The sequence below is a fragment of the Chlamydotis macqueenii genome, chromosome 11, assembly GCF_036417535.1.
Source record: "Chlamydotis macqueenii isolate bChlMac1 chromosome 11, bChlMac1.mat, whole genome shotgun sequence".
NCBI lineage: Eukaryota > Metazoa > Chordata > Aves > Otidiformes > Otididae > Chlamydotis > Chlamydotis macqueenii.
The window spans coordinates 5,763,896-5,786,413 of NC_141566.1; the positions used below are offsets into that span (position 1 = coordinate 5,763,896).

Here is a 22,518-nt window from a genome sequence, read left to right on the forward strand (position 1 = left end):
TTAGCCAGTTAGAAAAACTAAAAGACAACTTCTGTGGATTTTTTTGTTTGATGCTGCTGCTTTATACAATTATTTGGATGCAGCATTTTCTTTGGAACACAGCAGGCAGATATAGTAGACTGTCCTGGTGGCATATCAGATTCCTGCTGCCTTTTTAATACTCATAGGCGGACAAGTGTTTGCAACTCTAGGTGTTGTTAGTGAGCAGCACTCTCATGTCAGGTTTCTTCGGAATTTAAATTTAGGTGAAGTGTTGTATTTATGACAGTCTCGGTTTGCTGCAAGACTTTAACCACTATGCCCTTTAGTTAACCTGTTCTACCATATGTTTAGCAAGATGTCTTCACTAGTAACGGACATGCCATCTGCTCTTTAGAACAATTGGGTGCTATTTTTACTTGATGGTAAACACCTTGCAGAGCAGGAGGGTATGCTTCAAATACCAAGATTTTGAAGGACTTGCAGGAAAATTATTTAGAAATCGAGCTAGAATTGAAATGACTGGGTTTTGTTTAAAAGTTCATATTTGCTCTGTTTGGAAAAGTGAATCTTTTGCAAGCAAGAAAAAAATGCCATTATGCAGTGCCGTATGAGAAAATAATATTCAAGCAATTTTTGAAGCATCTTCACAGATGCTCTGTGAAGAGCATAAAACCTGGAAAAACTCCAGCCCAGATCAGAATGCAAAAACCTGCCCCCTTGTTTATTTCTACTGTAAGACAGCAGGGTTTCTGCAGGAGGGCTTAACAAATATTTCATTGTTAAGTAGCATTCCCTCTCAAAAAAAAAAAAAAGAAAAAAAAAAAGGAAAAAAAAAAAGAAAGAAATTGAACGCCGGTGTTTGATTCTTGTTACGTTTGGAGAAAAATAAGTTGTCTATCTCTTCTTGGCCAGTAAGCAGAACAGACTAGGTCTTACAGAGGGGAGCAGTGAGAGCAACAGTGCAGGCACAAATCCTTATACTTAATCTCAGAAAAGGCAGCAAGAAGACATTTTGCTGAAAAAGAGAGTTCATGCTGCAAGAAACTACTGCTGATGCATTTGAAAATAGTGCTAGCTATTGTATTTTCATGACCTGTGTATCATCTTCTCATACTTTTCTTTGCGTAATGGTTCTTGATTGTTTCTTAGGGAGTTTCCACAAAAAAAAAAAAAAACAAAAAAAAACAAAAAAAAAAACCACCCTTGAGCCATACTCCTTACCCTAGTCTGGGCTGGAGTCATATTTGACACCTCTACTGACAAAGGAATCAACCAGGACCACTGTTTGAAACACTCAGAATAGACCAAGAGCTTGGGTGCATCAGTGCATCTCTGCTGTTGGCTGTGTGAAGCAGTCATGCCCTCCTCGTAAGTGCCTGTTAGGTAGTATTTCAAGTTGTTCGATATTAGTTATGTACAAAATTGATTTTGCTGGCACTTTAGCTAAAGCTCTGATCAGACTTTCCCTCGAGGGGGATAATTTGCATGCAAAATCTGGCATGTCTCAAGTACTTTCGTAGGCTGAATAAAGGCCAGCCCAAACTAGACATTGCATTGAGGGGGAGTAACTTTTCAAACCATTGATTCTTCATTTCAGATCAATGTAGGGATCATTTACCACGTGATTCTGGAAAACTGAGAAGACAGGCAAGTGTACACACAGAGCAAGAGAAAAGTTGATAATGAACAGTAATATGTAAATTTATTAACAGCAAGCAGCATATCTGTGAAAAAGCTTACTTCTGAAAACAGACTGGTTTTTTGACTTTGAAACAGACATCTGTGTAGACGTTGTGGATGTCTGATGAACAGATACATATCAAATGGCTGCTTTTTGGTATAAACTGATAGCTCAAAAGGAACATTTTTAAACAACAGTAGGAGTTTTCAAGAGGAACCAATCCTTATCTGTTCAAGTGTCCATAAATAAGATGAAAATAAACTTATTTCTCTTATTCATATTAGTTGTAGGATGTGCCTATAATCCGTCTTTTGACGAGTTACGTTGGGTTTTAAAGTGTATCAGATTGGATTATATTAAATATTCCAACGGTATGCCCTCTCTTGAGATAAGTCTTTCCTCCCAGATCACTTGCCATGGGCAGATAGTCTTCAAAAGAATCTGGATTTTAGTCTTTTTCCCCAACAGACCCTCAGTCCTGGCACTGGCATGCCAGTGACCTGCTCCACATAGGAGCTTCTTAGCCTTGGATTTGCTTCATATTCTTTACACAAAACCTGTATAAATCAGTGAATTCACTGAATTCCTGTAGGAAATACACGTGTAAATTAAAAACGGCTAGTCCATGTACGGATATGAGCCTGTCCCCAGGTGTGTGGGGTTAAGTGGTTTACTGTCCAAAGCTGTGTGATGAAACACGGGCAAGTTTAAGATCAGAATTCAAGGTGGGGTTGTTTTCTTCGAATCTAGTTCATACTCCTTTATTGCATTCGGTTTCATCACTGTACAAAAGTTGGGATTTTTTATCTGATTTTATACAAGTGGAAATCCCACACTCCCCCAAGGAATTCAATTCACATGGTTCATATGAACACCATAGAAGGCAATTTACTCTATAAACAGGTTTCAGACAAATTACTTCAACGTTAAAAGAAATTGTTGAAGGTGGACTTTTTTCAGCAAATACGCTGGTTCTTGCAGTGCTTTTAATGGTGGTAAATTTTACATGAACATTTACTTTAAAAGCTTCTTGGTGTAATATAAATGATGCACTTGTTATCTCAAACCTGTCAAGACAAAATCTAATATTTGTAAGCTGCTTGAACAGGAATTTTGGTTTCTGTTCCCTATGAATGAAAATGGGCCTTTTACTGCTTCTGCACCTCTTTGTGTGTTGAGATGTGTCCTGCAGACTGAGATGAAGACACCGTTCATTTCTAATTCAACCATTTTGTATTTTTCTTTGTTCACAACTCTTTGAATAAACAGAAGTCCTGGATGACTGCTCTACTAATTGCAATGGGAATGGAGAATGTATCTCGGGGCACTGCCACTGTTTCCCGGGATTCCTTGGTCCTGATTGTGCAAAAGGTAATCTCATATTAACTGACCCACCGTGCATGACGGGGATCATGATTATGTTGTGTGACTGCTGGGCTTGCAAAGATTCAAACTGATTGAAGGAGATTAAATTCCTTTTTCTAGCCAGATGGCAGATACGGTACAAGCACACGCATAGAAAGTTTTTTTTTTACTGTACTTGAGCTAAGATGCATCAACCACTTCTCTGTCCCTAACTTTGAGCGAATAGGTTCCTCCATCCCTCTGCATCTGCTCCGTGATTATTAAATACATTTTTTAATAAGTGTGTTAGCTTAGCATAATGTTTTCTGTTATTTAAAAGAGACAAACAGTTTCATTTCAGAGAAAATTGCGTAAGTAAGTTAAATTCTTCTGTGGTCTTAGCTTGAATAGAGTGTAGAAAAGAACCTAAAGCAGCTTAGAGACTGTTTCCAGCACCTGGTCAAAAGCATGCTAACAGGATTGTAAGTGAGCTTATTTCTGTTCATCTGCTGCATATGACGTCTGGAATTTCTCATGTTTTTCCACTGTGTCCTCAAATTTAGGATTGACTTTATTTTTTTAAGAGCTTGATTGGCTCAGGAGTTGATACTGGCTTGTAAAACTGGGTTTCCACATCGCTGGTTTATGTTAAGATCAGTAATGGCTGAAACTTCAGTGGTGTTAAGTCTGCTTAGAAGACGGAAGAAAAGGGCAGTATCTTGCTTCAGTTCACAGGGGAGAAATATTAATCTTACTGCAAATCATAAGCAGGCATCACTGCAAATTTTCTGCAGAGGCCAATCAAGAGGAGGGAATTATTTTTATCTTCTAAGATGTCCTATTTCAGGTCAAAATTAAGGTATAGTCGTGAAGCAGACTAAGGAAACAAGGACGTTGTGTTCCAGCTGTATTACCTAATTCAAAGATTTCAGTCTGCCACAACCCTCGAATCAAATGGAGGATCGGCGGCCTGGAGTGGAAAAGCAATTTCACAGAATGATAAATGCAATAAATGTTAATCTGTGTAAGCATGTAAATACATTAAAAAGGTCACTCTGCCTTCTTCAGATTCCTGTCCAGTTCTGTGCAGCGGAAATGGAGAATATGAGAAAGGTCACTGTGTGTGTCGAAATGGGTGGAAAGGACCAGAGTGTGATGTTCCAGAAGAACAGTGTATTGATCCAACCTGCTTTGGCCACGGCACTTGTATCATGGGCATCTGCATCTGCGTCCCTGGATACAAAGGAGAGATTTGTGAGGAAGGTTTGTGACGTTTTCCTCTCTACAGTTAAGGGCTTTGATTTTTGTCTTTAATCTCCAAACCTGTCTCAAGGTAGTTAAGAACTCACGTAGATGTGAGAAGCTTACTGTGAAGCAGTACTGTTTTGCTCAAAAGCACCCTTACTGTCTCATAGAAAGTAATGTTAAGATAGAAAATTATCAAAGGGAAGGGCGTTCAGGTCTGAGTGACAGTCAGTGGAAGCTGATCGCATAATTTCAAAGATTCAGATTTTTATTCTAAAAGATTAAAATTATTTAATATTGTGTAATAAGACTATTTAATAATTGTAGCATGGGCAGTCCTCTGAAGTACTCAGTTTCTCTTTCAGTCTGGGAGGACTCTAGTTCTCGGATGATTTTGGTTCCCTCCCTCCGTTGAATCTCAGTAGCAAGAGCAGAACTGGATGGAAGTTTTTGCCTTTCAGCAAGCAATGTATTCTCAATCCTCTAAAAGTTTTCTGGAAAACATCCCAGCAAGCAAGGATTCCTTTTTTTGATGAAAGTTGTGAGACCGTCTTGATTTGTTTGTCTCCACTTTTCTTCTCTCAAGCTCCAGATATTATTTTCAGGCAGGGTGTCTGGTGTCCCCATCCTCCTTGCTGCCAGTAACCTCAGTCCCTGAGCACACACACTGTCAGAGAGCCTGTGCAGACTTTTTTCCTTGGCCAAAAGCTAAGGGTAGGACAGAAGATCATTTAAACAAAATCTGATGTGGTGGTTCTCCAAAGTAATCAGCAGATTGTAATCAGCTTTGCCTTTTCTTCATTCTGTTACATCTTAGATTTTTCTGCAAAGAACGTATTGACAATATAAAGCCAAAAGAGCAGCAAACAGTTTCATTTTACCAGAGCATCTTGTGCAATTCTGTTGTCGTATGTCATTTTTACTGTGAGCTGTGTTCAGGGTACTAAACTGGCATCCTTTAAGGCCTGGCTAATAAAAGGTAGGAAATTCTGAGAACAAGTAATTGTGCTTTTGCTGTTGTAGCACCGATGTGTCTCTGCCCTCATCTATAGAAGGAAGCAGTTGTTGTTTGCCTGTTGGCATTTTGGAGATAGCTCATCAGCCTTGACTTTCTTCCCCTGTGCGTAGCCTCAGAAAGCAGAACCCTTCTCTATGCTTGCCCTGTTTTGATGATTTTTCACTGGTCTCCTTAGCCTGAAGCTAGTGACAGCATACTTTGTTCTTGCTGCTATATAGATTTTAGGTAATGCTTTTGAGTAGCACACTGAGGAGGCTCTTTATGTGGCTTGAATTCTCTAGTCAGAAAAACGTCCAGGATGGATTTGACGAACGTGGTACGGTTTTTAAAGGGAGGATCAAGGCAATGCTTCTGAGATGCTCGGTTGTTGGTAGTTTCAGAAATGGACAAAAACAAGAAAACCCAAATGGGAAAAAACAAGTATTACACAGATTTACTCACTGAGGCTGTGATGCTGAAGAAACCTGTAGCTGATGAGAGACTGACTGCCATTTTCAGTGGCTTTGTTTCTTGCCATTCTATGATCCTGCAAAATGTGTGGAAAAAAAAAGAGCTAAATGTAGTCAGGCAGCTATTGAAACTAAGAGTGTGAAAACATTGGATTTTTAAAGTGAGAGATGTATTTAAATTTTTTAAAAAGGTGGAATTATTTGGAAATAGGGTGGATGAAACGAACCTGTGCAACCAAGTGCAGTGGGTTTTTGTTGTAACAGCGTGTGCATGACGTGACTGTTCAGTTTGCTGCATCGTACAACATCGCTTGTGCAGCAGGGAAAGTAATTCTGTCAGGAATTCAGATTGCATGATTGTGTGTAAATATGAATTTAGTATTCTAGCAGAACTGTTAACATAACAGACATAGTAACAGATGTGCTACCCAGGGAACACCAGTAGCTACATGTGGGAGTCCTTTTTATTTCTCCTGTGAGGTTATCATTACTAAAGTGAGTGATACTTTTAAAACTGTTTATGGAGCCACTCAGTTTCCAAAGATGGGAAAAAATAGTTATCTCAGAGAGAAAATTACCACATATTTTTGCCCTATGCTTAGCAAGATATGCAACGTCCACAAACAGATTACCCTCTTTCAGAATTACATTGTGCTGTGCACAAGCCTGGAAGGCTGAAAAAGATGCAAAATAAATCTTGAAATAAGATCTTGAATTGGTGGCGTAGCAGCTCAAAAGATAAAGCATCACTTCTTTATTCTTGAGTCAAAAGGTCCTGTAAACCGGAGGCCGTTAATCTCTATGTCTCAAGTATTTAGCCTTCCCTTACGGAAGCAGAGAGCATCTCTTCATCCCTGTAGCACAGAACACTGTTTGTTAAGTTTATAGTTTATTTATTAAACAGTACTTGTGCTGATCCTTGGAAAATACATACAAGAACTTTCAAAGTGTCTCTTTAACATCAGTTTGAGGCATTGATCTAACATGAATAGGCTTTTGGCTAATTGTTTCCCCTGCTCAGACCCCACAAATTCCTCTTCAGCTCTGCGGCCTGACTGCAGCCTCCAGAGAAGGCAAGCTGCCTTCTGCTTGAAATCTATCTCGTTAAAGAAATGCTGGGGCTTTATGAGAGAATATGCTGATTATACAGGACTAACCAGCTGATTTAAATTCTTCTACAGAGCCCCTGAATTTTTCACTAGGAATAGTTTAATCCAAATTGAGAACAAATTTAGCTCTTTGTCTGTTTGCAAATTGTTCATCAGTACATTATGACTTTTATGAATCTGTTCATTATCTGCAACTGCCCAGCACATGCTTTTTATGAGTATATGGGGTTTTTTTACAGCAAGCATTCAGCCTCAGGGTTAGTGGATGGCCGTTTTTGTTGTATCAAGTTTTTAGCTGTAGAGATACCTTTCCACAGGAAGATGAAAGAATAAATCTTTCTTTTCCCAGATGTAAATAAAACACAAAGCACACATACCCAAATGGAAACAAAATGCACAATTGTAGAAGTAATTATGAATTGGTCCAGTTCTTTCCAGCCCTGCTACTGAAGCACAAACTTCACTGACTTGGACCAATAGATCTGTCTTGGGAATCTGCATTTTAAAAAATAAGACAATATCCTTGACAAGCAGAATCATATGATCTCTAATAGTCTACATGCTTACTTTTTTTTTCCTTGTTTTTGGGCTTATACTTTTGCACAGATGTTAGCATGGAGTGTTTTTTCCTTGTGTTTGTTAACATTGTTTTGGGTATTTGCACACAAATCACCAAATTAATCTGAATCCCTGATGTTATTTCAATAGGAAACCACTGTGAAGGTGCTAGTTTTATGCTCTAAGTTGTATGTTCCCTGTTTTCCAGAGGACTGCTTGGATCCGACGTGCTCTGGCCACGGTGTGTGCGTTCAAGGGGAATGTCACTGCTCGGCGGGCTGGGGCGGTGTGAACTGTGAGACATCGCTTCCCGTCTGCCAGGAGCAGTGCTCGGGGCACGGGACGTTCCTGCTGGAGACGGGACTCTGCAGCTGCGAACCACAGTGGACGGGTTCAGACTGTTCAACAGGTATGCTGGAGATTTTGGGTTTTTTTCAGTAATGCCTATGCGTTCTGTTTGAGTCATGAAAGAAAGTAGTTGCTGTTACTGTGCTATTATGAATTTAAAAAACAAGATAGGGATGAACCAGTGGTGCTATGGCATGGCACTTCATGGGCTTGGCAGCAACTGGCTTTCTATTGTAGAGGTTAGAAAGGCTGCTTCTCTGTAACAAGAATGTTGACTGCCTGATGACGTGCCAGCGAGAACAGTAGTCCTGCAAGAGTGCAAGTGCCTCCTGGCATGTATTCCGGTTAAGCATGACTCTCGCATGAGATGTTAAGCACTTATCAGGCTCATGCAATGGGGGAATCCACAACTGTGAGAGAGACCGGAAGGATATAAAAAAAAAATAATGGTCTGAATGCAGTAGCTGATGAGGAAGAAGGCTCTGTCAAAAAATTTTTAAACAAAAATGACCATCCATTCTCTCATGCTGGGATAAAAACTCCTTTCTTTCTTAGAGGATCATCAAGGTTTGATCCCACTGAATTTGATTAGGAGTTGAAATGGATTTCCAATGCGCTTTGTACAGTTACGTTTCGTTTTCTTGAAATGAATGCACTCTGGACATTTTACTCTGTAATGGAGCATGTCATTACCAATGTATGTGCTACTATTTTTTCCCCTATAAAGCTCACAAAACTCAGATGATAAGTAGCACATCCTAGTATAGAATAGATTCAAGTGACAGATTTGCTGAATACTGTGGAATACAACCAGTCGTCCAAGTCACCAATTTTTCTTAGAAATCATTGTTCAAAAGAACACTTGGAACAGTATAAATTTCCATTCGGATCTTTAAAGTGTGTGGTTATGATCTTTAAGTTGGGAGTTACGAAATGTCCCACTCCATGATAACTTTTTAAGGAACAAAATTTTGACCTGCTAATAACTTTCAGTGTTTGTTACAAGGACCCTGCCTTCATTCTGCACTCCAAAATTAATGCATGTAATTTCAGTCTGACACTGTCGGATAGGGTACCTGCTTTGATAAGAATTGACTTCTTATTGGGTTTCAGCAAAAGCCTGGCTGCTTGCATTTTTATCATGTGTTTTATTACATGTTAAAAATATTCTCTGAAGGTTAGTAATAGAGTAGTGCTTCCATTAATGAAGCAAATAATTAGGAAAGGTGCTGGATATGTACTAAATTTTTACTCACAAAATATGCAAACTAATTCTGTTCTAATACAACATTATTGTAGCTCAAAGAGAGATGTTACTCTCCCATAGGTCTATTGTGTCAGCTGCATGGGGCAATTAGATACTAAATAAGGGAACAATGAGCTAATAAATAACTGCAAGCAAAGAGGCTTTTATCCTGTGTGCTCGGATCATAGTTTTCATGTTTGTCTCACTTCCAAAGCTGCTTTGATTAATTTGTAGAAGAAAAGTAATTTTTTTCCTTACCTTCATCAACCAATAGAGAAAATACTCTTCATCCCTGCTGTCTTCTGAGTTATCAAAGAATGCTTTTACAGCAATCAACAGGCATCTCTCTCTATAGCTAGATACTTCAGATTTCTTCTTTCTAATACGTTTTTCTTCATAGGTGTTAAGCTAGATTCAGGCCTCTTGTGTCAATACAATGAGCATTAGGCTGAAGTACAGCTGTTCATTTGCAGTTGAGATTTTCTTCCTAGAATCAGTGGTTGCTGTGCATGCTGGAAGTAAAGCTTGGTTTTAGTGAGGAAGGAAAGCATCAGATGAGTAAGTCAACAAGGTCAGAATAAACAAGCTGTCATATGTGAATGGAAAAAATCATGAGATTCTGTACAATGAAGAGGACAAAAAGGGTAAACGACAGACTGCTCATCTGGAATCAGACAGCAAGGAAAGATTTGCAAAGGACAGATGAGTAGTTTCTCAACCTGCCTCAAACCTTTGCACTTTTCCACCATCTCTTTACCGCAAAGATGCCAGAATGCTTTTGAGTACGTTATTGCAGAAATACTGTGGCCCACCTGAAGAGGGATGAGCCTTCTCTAAAACACCTTTTCCAACCTGCCTATCTTTAGCTCTTTAAACAGTAAGAAATTCCATTTTACAAGTAGCAGACTGGGGAAGGACAGAAATTGGTGCGGACATGGAGGAACAGAGGTGAAGGGTGACTGTGTGACTTGTGCGTATCCTAAAGGATTGCCAGTGTTTGGAGCCGCAAATCAGTTGTGGAATCAGTCATGGATTTTTGAGGCTAGAAGAGACCATGGTGTTCATGCTGTTTGATTTTCTGTAGGACATGTATCAAAGAAAATCATCCTTCTATTTCTGCTTGACACCCATAATTTCTGTTTAGTTTTTAGAAATTCAACCTTCTCACAAAGGCTCAAAATGAAGGATAGTCTACTGTGTCCTTAGGCAAATTGTTTCAATTATGTCAGACCCTCTCTGCTTCTACTCCCCATTTGAATAGGTGAAAAGTCTGACAATGTGTTTCTTTCTGTGGGGTGAAAGGCTATCAAATTCTTTGTCAAATTCATTATGATTTTTGTTCTTAATATTTCTTAAAAGAGCCGGAGTTTTAAATCTATTTTCTTTTCATAATGCTATGTACACATGCCTCTCTCTCCCCACCACTCCCCCTTTCTCTTTCTTTGTCTCCCTATCTCTATCTCCACCCCCACAAGAAAAATAATGCCAGAAAAAATTTATGCATTTCTTGGGTTTTGGGTAGGCCTTTGGGAAGGCTGACTGACCACATAAAGTATGTGTTTTTCTTTTCCTATTGCTTCATTAAAAATTACGCCAAGTGAACACTGAAATTCCAAGCTTAAATTTTCAAAGGTTAAGGAAAGACAGAAGAAGATATTTACATCTTGACTAGCTCATCTTTCCTTTGTTTCTTACGAAACAGATTTCATTTTTCACACATAAAGAAATGCCATTTTGCTAAGGATGCATGGCCTGATCATTCAAGCAGATACTTGCTCTTGTAGATACTTGCTCTTCTGCACAGTTGCTGGAATAAAGACAGTGTCTTTTCCTAATCTACCAGACTGTTCAAATCAGATTGCACATGAAATTGCATGTTGAGAGTGTTTGTGTACAACAAACACTGAGCTGTGACATGATTGAATTAATTGGTTTCTAAGAAGTGGCTAGTTTAAAAAAAGGTGACGTGTGTATGTAGTTATATATGAGGGAGCACATGCACGAGAACAGAGATTAATGGAGTGAATTGGATTTATTTCTAGTGTTCTCTCACATGGGGTATGGTTTCTAAAGGGACTGTCAAAATGAGGTGGGCACAGCTTCCATCTTGGAAGCTTCCATATAGGAATATGACTTCTGGCATTATCCCTTCTTTTGGGTCCACAACTAAACATCTCAGATTGTCCATTGAGCTTTTGCGATGCTTTTGCACCTGAGACATTTCTCAGGTGAGCTGTCTTTCCACCATTTTGATTCCCTAAGTGTTTCCAAGACAAAAAGGAACAGCAACAGCACTGTTATTCCACACTGTCCAAGACATTGACCCCCACAGTCACACCTGCCATACAGCAAGTAGGTTGCCTTCAAACATTGTAATAGCTTTAGCTCATGCTTTCAAAAAAGAAACCCATGTGATTTTGTCTCTCTTAGTTTGTGGAAAAACAAACACTTCTCTAATGTAAAGCACTGAAAATTTAAAACCCATTATAATACTCACAGTATAAATGTGAGTATTTGGTGTTTGAATTAATTCCTTCTTATCTTGTTTATTGCTTTGCTAATTTAGTTTTCGTTTTTTCCTATTTTGGTCATTCTTTGGCAAGTCACACAAAAATGTCCAAAGACGCTTGACCGTTGCCAGTGTAGCCATCTGACAGTGGACATGCTCAAGAGAAATGCACAAAAGATTGGGTTTCATTTCTCATTTAGTCTCCCCCCTTGTCTAAAAGATGTGAATAGAGAATAGAAATTTCATACTTTGTTCCAAGTGGTACTGATTATGAAATATTTTTCTTGAAGACTATCTGTGCTGGAAAAGGTCATCCTTGGCCTATTTCAGAGCCTCAGCATCTTTACATCACACTGAAGCCAGTTATTATTATATGTGAAAATCCATTATTATTCAAGACTTTCAACATATGGCTTAGCTGACCTGTACGGCATGGGGTGATTTACTGCATACGTGACAAAATAGTCTCGTAGACTGAAAGACTGATAGTACACTCTTTTAATGTCACCAGGACTTCAGTCTAGTCAACTTTCTACTTATTGTCTGTGGATCTTTGTTGCTTTATTTATAGGCTGTCATCCAAAATCCCTTGATGTTAATGAGTCGTCTCCCTTTGAGGCATATAGGCAGTGCGTTTCAGAAAGACCAAATCAAACTTGTGCTTGCTTGCTACTCACGTCAGGTAGAAGGGAAGCTCTGGCTAATTGAAGGTGCAGCATCAACAAACCAAACAAAAAACCCTCATCTTCTGTTCTCAGATTGACACCTTTAACATGAAGCCTTAAGATTAAGGGAGTGAAATATTAAGGAAAAAAAAGGATTTGTTCAGTGGGGCAGAGTCTTAGCTAGCATAAATTAGTGTAACTGCAGAGATACCACCAGTGCAATCGCAGTGTATTTCAGGTGAGAATCCAGCCCCAAGTCACTAATTAATTGCAGCACTATGACTAAAATATTATGGACTGGAGAGTAACGAAATCTGTGACAGGGATGATGCCTCTGACATCCTGTCCTGTATTCGTTTCTCTAGACTCTTTTCAGACAAAGTAGGCCAGTTTCCGTCCTCCTTACACCAGGACATTTGTCATAATTCCACTGAATCCATTTATACCACTGAAGCAACCTAATTATGGTTGGGAGAAGAGTACTGGCAGTTCTTAGTCACGAAAACATTCATCCTAAAATGATTACATGGAGATGGTATATATTTAGCATATCTATTTTTGGTTAAGCTCTCTCTAGCAAGATTGGTAGTAATTGTACAAAGGGTAAAAGTGGATCAGCAGCCTCTTCCTTCAGTATCTTGCAAAGCATAAAACCTCTTAAAACTGAAGTGCTTTGAAAAATGCAAAATGTTGTAATTGTTGTAAATTGATATGTGCAGAGTAGAGTAATTTAAAAATCATTAGAAGTATGCATTTTTTAAAGTAAAGCGCTTCAAAAAGAAATGAAGGCATAATACAGTATATTAATATAGTTCAAGACATCTCAAATTGGTTTCAAAATTAAACATCAAAAAGTGCAACTTGAAAAAATAATTAGGTAAAACCATTTCATTGCAATCAGAAAACTCTTCAGGTTGAGGAAATTGCAAATTATGAGTGTCAGTCATTCTGATTTGCCAAGGACAAGGATATTCACTTCAACTCGCAGTAGTGAAAAGAGCCTTGAAATTTCCTCCGTACGTGATGTTATCTGTCATGCCTTTTCTATAGGCTGCTCTGTTCCATGTTGGTACTTCTGCTCTACTCCCTATTTTAGACCAATCTCAAGAACTTTTTAATTACACTGTAACCATCCTTCGTTGTTTTGTTCTGAAGAAATGATGGACTTACTTAATTTCGTCTAACTGTCCTCTTTCTTTAATTTGTGAGGAGCTTTGACTATTAGTGCTCTGCTAATTAAAAGGATGATTGAGGTTTCCCCTGCTGTACATTGTCTGACATTGTAGAAAGACTCTTCTCACTACTGTGTATTTCACTGAAAAGAAAAAAAAAACTCTGTGTGACTAGTTTGATTTGTATCTCCTGTAGAGTTGCAAGAGTTTGCAAAAAGATATCTGGTGAGCAAGATTTCTATTAAAAACTTAGTAGTTAAAGATTGGAACACTTATTATGTATTGCGGGAGAATTTAAAACATGAGAAATTTAAGGCAGTGAAGAAGCACTCCAATAAAAATTAATTCTCCTGCATGATGAAATCAGTCCAGAGGGAACCAGAAATACCTGATGTAGTCATGTATTGATTTAAGAAATAGGATAAGTCAAGGGTATGAGGTATACAATGAGGAAACTTGGGATGTTTTTCAACTGATTGCTGCTTATTTTGCAGATATGCCAAAAATAATGGCTCTTTCCTTCCCATTTTCTTCCTGAACATTAAGATTCTTAATCTATTGCTGTCTGCACCTCATTCAGCAATTATTGGAAATATCTCTCATTCGAATGTGAATGTAATTTACTTAGCTCAGCTTTTGTAAATCCTGGTCTAATCCACAAGAAGGTATTACTTACTCCACTGGGTGGAATCCACAGACCCAGTTTCCGATGCTTCTATCCCAGCAGCTCTTCCCTTATCCAGGAGAAAGATACCGGAGTTCCTCTGGTGAGAGCAGCATGGTCCTGTTTGCTCTACCTTCTAGGTACCTAACCAAGACTTTCCTCTCTGTATGCATGGCATCGCATCTCTATAGAGAGTCCGTTGTGTCCAGGAGCTGTTGACCTCAGTGTGTTTTGTGCTAGGCCAGCTCCAGTAGATCTGTTTTGAGAGCAATCAGAGTTTAACATCAAGCTGTTACAACCTCAGTTGGGTGGTTGTCTAGTAGCAAAACCTGGCAAGTAAGTGGGATTTTAGTAGCAACTCAGGTGCCAAAGTGGTTCAAGCACCTTCAAATTTAGGTAAGATAAGCAAAGGATGTAAGGGTTTAAATTTTTTATTTAGATATTTAAAGTTGTAGTTAGGTGCCTGCATCTCTTTTTGTGTCTCAACCTTGTTGCTTACATGGTAGTCAATCTACTAGATGGTGATTAAGAACCATAGTAAAACAACTGACGCAATATAGTATGGAAAGGATTTTTGCAAATACTCTATGTCCAAAAAAATATCAGACTCTCAATGTTCGTACTCTGCAAAAATCCTTTATAAAAGGGATCTCTGAAAAGTAGAGAAGTTGTGGGAACATTCTTCTGGTGCTGTGGATGCTGCAATGGAGGGGGGGGGGGGGGGGAACCAGCCTAGACGGACAATGGAACAGTAGCAACATAGAAAATCTTCAACTTTTAATTTTCTGAGCCGACTCCAGTGATGAAACTCTGACAAGTTATCCATACCACCAGCATTTAAAGAAGGGTTCTTGTGATAGGGTGGAGCTTCCTTTCCTCACAGCTGGAAAAGCAAAAAGAGGAGTTGTTAGAGCAAGAGTACAAAAAAAAAGTACTGAAATAGCTGGAGGTTTTGTCCTTCAGTGAATTTCAGAACATCTATGATGCAAAATGTGTTGCATAGGTCCCTGAAAAGCAGATATTTATAATATTTTTTATTGTCATGGTAAGAGTTCTGTAAAAATAGCTGTAATTTCAGTATGCTTATGCAGCAGAGTCTATGAAGCTTAACTTGCCTCTGAAAATAGGAAATTGCTATTGATAAAAGTCAAAATCATGAGAACTTTTTTTTTTCTCCTGCATATTGCATTATTAATGTTTTTGATTGTGTAGATTGTTGCAAGGGTAATATATGTTGACATCTAAGGAATTCCTGGTCTTTGCTCTATTTAAGGACTTTTGCTTAAATGTTTAGGGTCAAGTAATACTTTTTCAAAAAGATTATGTTTATAGGAATTATGCAAGAACATTTCAGTGGTGATAAGAGCAAAAACCCCTTGTGTATTGTAGCTGCAGTGTATATTTGAGCGTGTCGTTTGTCAATTTAGGAAGCCTTGGCTCTTTTATAAAGCTTTTATATTAATAAAATAGTATGTATCACCTTGTGATCCAAAATAAATTTCTGGTGGACTGCAGAAAGCTGATTGTTCACGTGGCACATTTGTATTTTCAGCTCCTGCTTTGGTCACCCCATGCCCTCATTACAAAAATGCCTTGAAGAAGAGCGGCCAGCCCCTGTCAGCTCTGCGGAGCAAGAAGCGGCAGGATATCTTTGAGCAGTATGCGACGGGGCAGCGTGTCCTGGGGACAGCAAAACTGCCTCAGCAAAGCGCGTTCGTCTGGGCAAGGAGGGACCAGGGAGAAGTGATGAGTTAGGGGAAAAATGTAGGCAGCGTAGATGGAAGAGTGTGAGCAAAATAATAAAGGACGCCCGTTTGCTTTTTAAAATCAACAAAGCGCTATTGCAGGTGGAGCAGGGACAAGGAGGAGTGCGGTAGCAGCGCTCGCTTAAAATCCAGGGTCGTGTGCCCAAGGGGCTGCTTCTCCCTCGTGCAGGAAAAATGCAAGTCATGAGCTGCATCGTCTTTAGCAACAATGAGACAGAACAGCAGCTGCCAGATGCGTGTTGCTATTTCTGTTTGTGCTGCTGACACAGAGGAAGCCATGGTTTATTTACTGGGAGCGGCTTCGTCTCTCTCTATACTCATCTTCACAAGCGCAGGGTGAACGTGGAAACGTTTGCTCCTTGTCCGTGTGAGCAGCGTTGGTAGTCAGTCACTGGGCACTGTAGCATTCCTGCTAATTGAGGCTGCGCTCCTTGCTGTTGTGAAATAGCTTATTATGCCTGGCTGTTGAGTTTGTTCAAGAAACTGCCTGTTTACATTAAAAAGAGAGGATGCAAAGCCAGCCTCTTCAACTGATTTTACTTCTGATTGTGAACCCGAGATGTTACTCAGGAGCTGGTAATGACCTTTCATTTCTCATGTTGGTCGTTATTGTGATACACATTGTTTGGGGGAACACAGAGTTCCTAGGGCTTATTTCAGTTGATCCACTGTTCCTGTCTGTCCATGTAGTCTCACTCTTCCCTGAAAAAAAAAAAAAAAAATTGTAAAAATGGAAGTATGTCCTAAAAGCATCCAGTCCTAGTGTTTTGATGTAGATCGTGCAAGTCACTATCCCCTTTCCTTCTCAGTGCCAACTCTGTGTCCGATCTGGGCAGCAATAATGGCATCTATTCTGTCTTGGGGCTGCCATGGCTTTTACACAGGTGAATCGGAATAGTTGTTCCTCTGATATATTGAGAAGTAGTACAAGTGCCCACCTTTTCAGCATTTTGAGCCCTTCAGAGATATGGTAAGTAAAATATACCTTCATTACTGAAGCCGGCAGGTACATCTAACGTACAGAACATGTTAGGGTTGAGGTGAGCACTTACCAGAGCAATTTTGTGAGTGCACCCGTATTCAAAGGTCATCCTGTAAGCCAGTGAATTAAAAATGGTGCCTCCTCCTTGCAGATAGTGCTTATATATATCATTACTTCTTTACTGAATGTTACTAATCAGATTTCAAATTTACTAGCTAAATAATTGTGGCAGAGTTTATGCTTTGAGCAGAGCCGTAGTCAGTGTTAATAATAGTACTTTTATGTATCATTAAAGATTTAGTGCTTATATACATATGTATCCTGATCCACTCAGGCTATCTGGTGAACTTTTGCTGAAAATACGTGTCTCAAAATCTTTATTTTCTTTTGATGCTGTATTAGTTCAGGCTGTACCTGTGAGATAGCTTTATTAAATGTACCTACTGAGCCATCTCTTTGCCTGTTTCCTTTTTCCCTACAAAGCCATTTGGTTGCTCTCCATGTTTCTCATCATTATTATAGGCCTCATGCCTTTCCTGATTCTCATGGTCTGTCACTTACTCAACAGGTTTCCCTTTTTTCCTATACAACTAGTTTTTCAGCCCAAGGAGCTGTGGATTGCATTTTCCCCTCTGTGAGCGAACACAAAGGCATAGCTTTTATAGCTTTCATCTCACTCATTGCTGCTCGTGATAGATTGTTCTGGACTGCTTTCTTACTAGTCTCCTGATCAAATGAAATATCGAACAAGATAGAAGTTGCACGGCATTTCCTTTTGTGGTTCTCAGTGTATTGTGAAGGATTTCGGAGCTTGTTAGTCAGAGTATGGATCTCCAGCGACGGCTGTGGTCTCACTGCCTTACAACGTGTGCAACTTGAACTCAAACAGTGGAGACAAATTATAAAACAGGACCGAATTTGACAAAGAAACTCCACATTTGCTTGGGAAACAGGGTATTTAAAACATGTCCTGGTCAGAGGACGCCCTTGTGTCAGTCTAATCTTCCTTACTATTAGGCTACACTTCTGCTCATTTGTTTCAAACGTTTCCCACAAAGGCCTTGTCCGACCTGCCAACCTGTATCATCTCTGAGAAAGAGACAGGTCCTGCAGCTGAAGTCCCTTGTGTGGCAAGCACAGCGTAATTGTTTTCTGCTTTACAACAGTACCATGGCTGGGTAAACAGAGATATACCCCATGGCAAATGAGTAGTCCTTTTCAGTGGCATCAATTTTGCAGAGCTTTGGCTGCCTGAAATGAAATATCTGTTCGGATGTTTGCCATTACCAGTCCAGATTCATCAGGCTGTATTGATTAAATTTTTGCACTGTAAAAATACCATTTTGAACCACAGTGAAATCGATAAAGGGTGAGGGTTTTTTATATATACAAATTGGATTTGGATCAGGAAGAAAATAGTCTTCATCAGATGAAAAATAAAGCTGGGGGAAAAAAAGTGTGATAAAAGATCTAAGAAAAGGTAAAAGTTTCTTTGTCATTTTCCCCGCCTCTGCTGTATTTGCCCTCTGGACCTTTTTGTCTGTCCACTGATTACTTTTCTACAGAAATAAATTTTCAAGCAAATTGAAGCTCTCAGCTTGGAAAAGATACTTTCAAATAGGTGTAGCATTATCAGAAGCTACATTACAGGTTTTTTTTTAAAATGCAATTTCATTGATGTATTTGGAGATACACGATAGTGTTAATGGCAGCCTTCCTACTAGAAGTTGGAAGAGCTATTTATAGAGTACTTAATGCATCAGAAATAAGTTCAGTGAGATGATGGTAGGGTTATTTCCAGATAGCAATTAAAACCATCGCTAGATTGATGGTGAAACGTTCTGAGTAACAAACAGTGAGGATATGGCATTTTAGTTCCAGTGGTTTTATTTTACGTGTTGTGGCCTGTGGTAGGAAGATAAGAAAGGTAGCTAGAGATCTGTGAGGCAACACATCAGAAAGGTTTTCTGCATAAAGCTCACAGTAGAAAGGTTTAAAATGAAACAATGTTTGGAGAATGGAGAAGTTTTACCTTTGGTAGAAATGACTGATCATCATGCACACATAATTGTGTCTGAATTATCACAATTAATGGCTTGGGCTGTGTGAAGTTTAGATTGCCCCATTTTGTTCTGACCATTCAACAGCATTTTTCTGCAACTCCCATCTCTCTGAGGAAGACCAGACCTCCTGAAATACCACATTGCCTCCAAGAAGAACGCCTCCTGGGATAAAGCAGTTCACAACATGAAGAGTGCCAGGATTGATCCTTTATTCAGTTAGAGTGATTTTAGCTGTGCTGGTTTTCAATTCCCAGTGAAACCACCCAAAAGCTTAGTTACTGGAATCACTCATTTATTTCATAGCAAAACCAATAGATATACTGAAGAGAAAATAGGAAATAGGGTATCAGTTATGTAATGGAGGGAAACCGGGTACTTAATACGTGTCCGACTAATAGAAGACATCACGAAGACACAAGAATTAATGATATTTAAGGCGTCTGAGGACTACCCACATCTTTGTGTAACGCACATAGAACTGTAAATAGTTGTAATATCTTACGACCACCTCTAACATCGTTCAGAGCCACCAATGAAGGCAAATATGATTTAGAGTAGGACCTGTTTTCTCCTTGACAGTTTTTCCAAAATCATTCCTCTTCTTCTTAACGTAGCTTTCTATGCTGGCTACAGTCTCTTGTTTCATGACAGTGTCAGAAAGGATAAATAGCAATAGCTGAATAAATTTAAACATTCTAGCCTGATAACAAACTGTAATAGAAAACTATTTCAGACACAAATGTCTCAGGTTGGGTGAGATGAATCTCGCTCTTTGTGTCCTTTGTTGGGATGGGCCACCAAGTTCCACTTTGTGCAAGAGCAGAATCTTTGGAAATGACTGTGGATATTGTGTTGGAGGTATATGTGATTCAATGCAATAGTTTTGCAGTGTTCACGTAATTAACGTTAAAGTGTTGCTTTGCATTTATTCACACAAATTTAACAAACTGCTCAAACTCACAAATTCTTGTGGTGTTGTGAGATGACTTTTAATAGATGCAAGCCTGCGATGCATGGAGAGAAGAACAAGTATTGCAGCAAGAGAAACTTAGATTGAGGGAACGTTTGTCTGTGAAGATAGTCTGGTGGTGGTATGGATTACTTAGTCCTGTTGCAGGTTCTCAGTTGCTGGGAGGTTTTAAGGGATGCCAGGTATTATTTCGTTTGGAACATGGAAGAATAGGTGATCGTATGAAGTCCTTTGCACTTCTGTTTTCTCTAAATCTACATTAAAATGGTTAAACTTGGGCTGTGCACATAGATACATGTCAGGACTGTGTTATTTTAGTATTCTGACAGCAGAACAGTAGAGTTTTGGTTTCATTTTTTTTTTTGCCAAACAGTTGTCAGTCATTCAGTGATGATCTGTCATATTGATTTCTTTTCGACTGTGCCAAATTTCACATGAAGTTCTATGGCATTTTCCCATCAAGTATTGCTTGGTGTGAAGGAGAAGGTGTAGCAGTAATTGCTGGGGAATGCACCTTTGCTGCCTCTTCCATGCAGAAACCTTGTTTCTGCTCGCCAGAAGAAACACGTTCACAAAACCTAGCAGGTGATGGCCAAAGACTTCAAAATTTATGTTTTGCAGATACTTCCAAGTCCATTTAATTTCCAGCTCAGGCTTTGAAGAGCAGATGCCACTGAGTACTGGCATAGCCCATGCAATACTTCTGCATTGCCTCTGTAGAAAACCTGTCCATAGCTTGGCGGTTTATTAGCGTAGCTGTGGTCGGCCAGGAAAGTAAAAAATTACACACCTAACTGACATACTGTGATGCTGTTGGAGAAGCCTGGATGAGCTGCAGTTATAACAATCCAGATTGCCAAAGGAGTTTATTTAAATCAGGAAAATGATATAAGCTGTACATAAAAATAACATCTCTTCTAGTACAGATGTGTAAAACCTGCTGTCTACATTAAACCTCTATCACGCATTCGCCCGGGTAACCTTCTCTAGTGGGGACAACTTTCCATTAGGTTTTACTGGAAAAAAAAATAGCTCAAGTGCTTTTGAAACTCCTATGACATAAAATTTTTGAGCTTTTTGGGGTGTAAAAAATTATATTAATAAAGTCAGTTGCTGCAAGTGAAAGCCAGAACAGAGTTGTCTCCAGGACACAGTGGGAAGGTAATTTAAAAAGCTCAGGAACATTGTTGAAATTATCATGCAAGCTTATTAAATGCAATGTATATTTAAATTGAAAAAACTTTCTTTATTAGGCCTAGATTGGTGATTTTTTGCTGCCTCCAGCAGTTAAGCTTATTGGGTGAAAGTCGGGATAGATTAATTTCTAATCTTTATGGAAAACCACTTATTAAAAAATGGATAGCAAAATTATAAATGTGATACTCAAGGTTTAGGCTGCCTGTAGAACACGACTCACCACTGAATGTGAAGCCAAGTAAAATGAAAGTGTTTTTGTAGTATTTGACCACTTCTGTTTACACATAGTTTTGTATTCTTAGCATGATTTTCTAAGAGTTATTTCTGAAAAATGTGGAATTAACATTAAAATCTTCCCTTATCATTACAAATTATAAAATATTTAGCTTTAATTTCCCTTTTCATATCACAGAAGTAGAAACTTATTATAAAACACATTTGAAAGAACTCATTGTTGACTTAGGTAATTAAAATGAAGAGTGTGGAGTGAATTTTTAATGCCTTTTAGATTAGCTCAGGAATGATCAACATATTTGTCTCCTCCTCAAGAATATGTACAAATAGTGCTTCACAGCTCACATTTGCCTTCTTCCAATACAACTAATGAGCATTCAGAATTAAGGACGTGTCAGTAAAAATTCTAGACTGAGCTGAACATTTTTTAAGTGTCTTATTCATTAATTGGTTTAAGTCTAGGGACTCTGAATTTTAGATTTGATGAAGACTGTATTTCATGAAAGTCTGTAAGAAGCTGCAGGGGTCAGCTGAGGCCAGCTCCCAGCAATTTGCCAGCGCGTTGCTTGCAGTGAGTCTGCACAGCTGAGCTTTTTTTAAATAAGGAAATCAACTTTCCAACTCTAAACATTGAGAACCTTGTTTTGATTGCAAAGTGTACAGGTACAAGGACTGAAACAGGGCCATGAATTACTGTGAATTAGGGTGACTCTCTTGGTTTTGTGGGAGCCATGAAACTTCAGGCCTACTGAGGGTCTGGTCTCTTAGGCACAGACCAGCCTTCAACCCACCACACTCCACGAGATCTGTCTAGAGCTCAGACAGGCACGCTGGGCAGGCGTGTATCCCACTAAACCATGACAAAGAGGAATGGGAGAGAAGAGATGGCCTACAATCTTTAACACCAACCCAGCTGAGGAACTTAAATTCTCTGGTTTGCACTGTACATTTTGAGAACATACGGCAGTTAATGCAACAGCATAACTAAAGGCTTGTGATAGCATACCCCTGAGTTGACTTCTGTAATCCAAACTATAACCTCTTGTCCCCTGCCTCTCTTCGTACCTTGAACAAGTCACCTCCCCTTTGCTCTTCTCCTTTGCAGTCTCGTCTCATGGCAGAGCCTGTGGCTGCTCAGCAGGACGGTCCCCATCCAGGCTGTGATCTCCATCTCCTCCCTTGCCCTGCTTGTGTTGCTTCTTTGATCCCTCAGTGGGCTGATTTAGCTCAGCAAGCTGTCAAGTATTAGCCCAGGAAAATAAAGTGAATGATGATCTGCAAGTTTAGTGGTCTGAATCAGCTCACCACAGTTTCAG

The 22,518-nt window shown here is 39.2% G+C and overlaps 1 protein-coding gene across 1 annotated transcript in view; it reads left to right on the top strand.

Annotated features, from left to right (window-relative positions):
• TENM1 (teneurin transmembrane protein 1) overlaps nucleotides 1–22,518 on the top strand; it is a 321,398-nt gene that overhangs the window by 198,122 nt on the left and 100,758 nt on the right. Inside the window, exons 9-11 of the mRNA XM_086756176.1 lie at nucleotides 2,933–3,034; nucleotides 4,076–4,270; nucleotides 7,595–7,795. Of these exons, the coding sequence (XP_086612302.1) occupies nucleotides 2,933–3,034; nucleotides 4,076–4,270; nucleotides 7,595–7,795 (498 nt within the window). The remainder of the gene's footprint in view (nucleotides 1–2,932; nucleotides 3,035–4,075; nucleotides 4,271–7,594; nucleotides 7,796–22,518) is intronic.